General features: G+C 45.7%; 1 protein-coding gene across 1 annotated transcript in view; it reads right to left on the reverse strand.

Annotated features, from left to right (window-relative positions):
• The window catches only part of LOC102378152 (bone morphogenetic protein 2-like), a 17,355-nt gene that overhangs the window by 3,835 nt on the left and 8,476 nt on the right, over positions 1-5,044 (reverse strand). The window contains exons 2-4 of the mRNA XM_006031348.1: positions 4,783-5,032; positions 4,044-4,183; positions 3,067-3,183 (exon numbers count right to left, since the gene is read on the reverse strand). Of these exons, the coding sequence (XP_006031410.1) occupies positions 3,067-3,183; positions 4,044-4,183; positions 4,783-5,032 (507 nt within the window). The remainder of the gene's footprint in view (positions 1-3,066; positions 3,184-4,043; positions 4,184-4,782; positions 5,033-5,044) is intronic.

Raw genomic sequence — 5,044 nt, forward strand, 5'->3', positions numbered from 1 at the left:
TACTGTACTGTCAACTATTGTAGAGGTCTTGACCTTATTGGCCTCCTCCTCTCCTGCTTTCACTGGCCCTTTTAGCTCAGGCCCACAGTACTGGACCTGGCTTCTAGGCTCCAGCCTCCCTAACTGCAGGTCCTAACAGTGGCCCCCTGGATCTCTGGGCCCCTTGCCCTGCACTTGGGCCAGTTGAAATCACCAGGTTTGCTGGCTCTGGCAGTCTCTGGCTATGATGCCTCCTGGACTTCGAGCCCCTCCTGGGCTCCATTGTAGTACAATCATCCCTACACATCAGTTGGGTAACTCAAGAGTTGGTCACAAGTTATGTTTGGGTCATAGGCTAGGTCAGTGGTTCTCTGCCGTGCTAGATGCAAGGTATCCCTCCTTAGACTCAAGGCACCCCACCAAAAATACCAGCTCTTAGTTTTTACTTGTCTTTTGACTACATTAAAATAATAGAGCAATTCTTCTGTTGTGAAGAACTCAGAAAGACCACAATAGGTCAGAATATTTTAAATTACGGATTCCTATTTGAAATCTCTGGGTTCATCTTGTAAATACTGTTAGCACTGCTAGAGATAAAAACATTGCATGGCACTCCACAGCACCCTTGAGAGGATTTCAAAGCACCCTGGTTGAGAATTACTGCACAAAGTGAAATAGAATTCTTCCCTAATTGGGTAACCTAGAGTTGGTCACAAGCTTTGCTTTAGTTGTCCACTACAAGAACATACATATTATTACTAGCCAATTGCCCATCATGAATGACGGATTTCAAAGAACTGTTAACATGGCCGGCCCCGAGGGGTGGCCCTGCCCCCGCCCATTCTGTTGCCCGTCACTGGCAAGTCACAGCCCCCCCCCAGCCCTGCTGCTGCCCCTCACTCCCAACACACTGACCCCAGCCCTGCCAGTGACCCTCACTCACCAAACTGCACTACCTTGGGCCCTGTGGGCCCTGATGATGCCCCTCACTCCCAACTTGCAGCCTCCCACCCCCCATCCCTGCTGGTGCCCCTCAGTCCCGACCCACAGCCCCCTGGCACTTCCAGTGCCCCCCACATTACCAACCCACAGTCCCCCACCCCAGTGCCTCTCACTTCCAACCCACAGCTCCCTGCCCTGCTGGAGGGCCCCAGCTGTCCCCATCCTGCCTGGGCAGGAGCTCAGTGGCTCCAGTTCATGCAGGTGGTGGCGGCAGAGTGTGTCAGGCCCCAGCACAGGCTGAGGGAAGAGGAGGGGAGGCTTGTGGCCCCCCTGCCCTGAGATAGGCCTGCAGTGCCCTGCATGGCCATGGCCCCCTTCCCCTCTTTACATCCCCCACAGGTGGCAGCTGTTCAGCCCCTTTGAGTACAGGCACTGGCACCTGCACTGCCACCTGCTCCTTTCCCCACTGGAGAACAGGCTACCCTCCCCTCGCCCTGCACTGTCACAGCTGTAGCCCTTGCTCCCACCCCTGGAGCAAAGGAAAATCCTCGACATTTAGGCAAATTAAAAAAAAAAAACGGCCAGACCACAATCCGAGTACTTAAAAAGAGCAGGGACATTGTTAAAAAGAGCCTCTGTGGAGGTGAGGCGGGGGGAGCCCCTGCACCAGAGGCTGTAGGAGAAGATGGCGGCGGCAGATGGGCTCCCGTTTTAACTCAGCTGGCCCTGCCCCTGCCTGCTCAGCCCATCAGTGCATAGGCAGTTTAGCAAGTGTTACAGACAGACAGAAAGACAGACAGACCCAGGCTTTTATTATATTAGAAATGAGGTGGTAGTTGCAACTACATGAGGAGAGCTAAATTTGTATTTTGGACTTAAATCAGGAAATGAGCCTCTCTTTTTGTATGAAGCACATAGGGCATCCTCTCCAAAAGTGTTAAGAATGAATATCCTGATAATTTACTATTAAAATGATTAGTCTGCAAGTTGAAATTCCTGTCAGAAACTTAGTGTTCTTTATCAGATCTTTCTGTTTCCTAGTAACCTTAATAACAGAATACAGACCTTCATTAAACACTCATGTACAGGCTATTCTTGAATAAATTAACTTGCAACCAAGCAAAATTATTAATAATTACTGTATATAATTGTCATGATTATGAGCTAACAGGCAAAACCATATCACTCTCCATTGAGACCATTGTGATATAAGAGATGACTCAGTGGGTGTGTCTACACCAGACCCTTAATGAGCAGAAGACTGATTCTAACGCACATTAGCAGGACAGGAAAAGCCCATGCTTATGCACCATTATGCAGCAGATTTAGTCTAATGTGCGGTAGCATCACAAAAATACCCCATCTATGCTAATTAATAGACATTTAACTTAGTACCTGTCATTACAGGTACTAAATGTAATGCACCATAATTATGGCACATTAATGAACATGTAGATGCACCCAGCATGTCACTGAATCTCCTGCAAAGTTATAACAACACCAACAAATAATTAAGGTTGATACCATGGATCTTCAACTCATGTATGTTTAAAGATTGTGTATTCTCAAGGGAGATTCAAAGAGAAACAAAACCAAACAAACCAGGTTAAACTGTAGATAAGGTTAAGACCAAGGTCACATGTTGATAATTTAATGAATCCTTGCAGTAAATTATGAACCAAGAAATTCAGTAACTTAGAATTAAAATTACAGTTCAGAGAAATCTAAATATAATAATAAAGAACAAAAAGGTACAATTAAAATACATAAACAACCTTACTTCTGCCCTGTCATAACATAATTGTAAATCAAGAAAATCTTGCCTTAGCCATGTACCCCGAGACCACATAAACTAACATGCTTTAGTGAGAATTCTATAGTTATTGATGGAGCAGTTTGGGATATTTGGTTCTCAGAGCTTCTATGTTTCTACCAGTTAATAAATTCCCTGATAGCTCAGGTGTTACCAGCCTGTGGTTTTAAAGCTAAAGACTTTAAAGCTCCATTTCTGTTACTGACCTGAAGTTTTGATTGACCACAGTGCATAGGATAGAAGCAATCATGAAGTTCCAAAGTGGCCATGCATTTGTTAGATCTTTAGCAAAAGAAAAAAGAAAAAGAAAAAAGCAAGAATTCTTTGCTTACTGTCTCTGTCACATTGAACACCTCCCAGCCTTCTGTGTACAAAGACAATAATCTTGATGAAATGAGATTTCTTCTCTGGGGCTTACTTCCACTCTCCAAGATCTCATATACTTCCACCTTGAATACAGTAGTACAACAACAATAAAATGAAATGGTCTTCAGAAAGGAGGACAGTAAAAATTCACATTTGCTCCACCTCTGGGATGGATTCACATTTCTGTTGCTCAGAAGGAGATTAAAAAGTTTCCTTTGGCTAGCTCCATAAAAGGCAAGAATGTATCATTTGCATACATATCTTGACCTCGCTCAGGTTGGGAAAAGTGACAAATAAGAACATGTATATTTGGTATTCATAATGACAAAAGCATATTACAATTATGGAACAATGGGCAGAGTGCCAAGGTGTTGAGAAAACACTCTTGAAAAGAAGTATCTGCATATGGAAAATATTTGCCCATAACTTTTCTCTCTTTCAGCTACTTGATACTGTCCCAAAACATCTTTATTGTTTTTTTTCTTTTTAATTTGGGTTTGCAAATGTCTTGGTTCCTTGGAAATGGACTAAAGCAGTAAGATTTGGACCAGGATTTGAAGTATCTCAAAATCCGGCTGTGGCTTGAGCTCATCTTTAAGGAACAGAAAATTGCCCTGCTTCCTTTTGTATAGATAAAAGTGTAGACGGTTTGACAACACAGATGTGTCTCAGGAGAGAACAAGAAGGATAGCACATCAACAAAGCCCAAACCCTTGATGCAAATCTTTGCAGGCTGGAAGCAAAAGAAGTGGATGGAACTTCTAAAGTGCTGGCAATAATCAAATAAAACACGACTGTTTTGCATCTACACAACAGATGGTTGTGCTCCCATTTCTCACTCACCTTTCTTTTCTTGACTTTATCTTCTTAAACACACCCATATAATTAACCCTAATGGCACAAATGAATAATTAATTAATGGACAAAGAATCTCACTACTTACTTTGCAAAAATGTTGAAACAGAGATTTTCCAGCCATGTGCGTTTTCTTCAGCTTGAAAACTCTGAGCTCAGCTTTTAGCATTTGCTCATTCTTCCCAACGGATGAGATGTTGAAATAGAAATAAGACTCATCAAAATAAACTGGAAAAGAAACATTGTTGTTGTTGCTGTTGCTGTGTATTTATTTATTTCCAAATCAGTGTCCGCTGGGCACAACACACGCGACATAATTGGGATGGGAATAATTTGATTTTCCAGTTAATGGCAACATATCTTCGGAGACATGCTCAGCTCTACGCAGCTCTAGTTCTTTTCGGAGGTGGCAGCAGAAGACAGTGTAGTGAACACAAGACTTAAAAGTAGATAGATGTAGGCAGCAAATCAAAACGCTGCAGCCTACAAATTAAAAGTTTTTGGGGTTTGTTTGTTTTTTGTAATCTCGTTGGTCTAATACAAGATATCCTCTCCACTACGAGTCCCGATTGCCCTTTCCTCTAGAGCAGACCAATACGGCTCCAACCTGGATACCCGCAGCCTACATGAAACGAGCGGTCTGTCCGGGGAGGGCGCAGTGAAGATCTTTGCGACCAAAGCAGCCTCCCCTGCCACAAGAGACTCCCTGCCCCGCAGGAAGGCTTCTCAGCTCACGTTGCTTTGCCCTGGCACCACCCTTGCACCTCCCAGCCCACGGCCACGCGTGCCCCTGCCCCTGCCCCCGGCCCGGCCTCCGCTCCGCTCACCTCGATCTTCAAAGCTCCGCACCACGTTGCCCTCCAGCACCTCGGGGGCCTTGGTGATGCCGTCGGAGTCCGCCACCTTGTTGAAGAGGTCCACCATGAACTGGGGCGGCTTCCTGCGGGGCAGGACGTCGCGGGGCAGCTCCTGGATGTCAAAGACCTGCTGCAGGCGCTGCATGGCCTCGCTGAGCAGCTCCTCGGCCCGGCTCTGCGGCGCGGGCGGCAGCGCGGCCGGGCGGGCGGCAGCGCAGGGCTGGAGGAGCAG

This window comes from Alligator sinensis, unplaced genomic scaffold (assembly GCF_000455745.1).
Source record: "Alligator sinensis unplaced genomic scaffold, ASM45574v1 scaffold163_2, whole genome shotgun sequence".
Lineage (NCBI taxonomy): Eukaryota > Metazoa > Chordata > Crocodylia > Alligatoridae > Alligator > Alligator sinensis.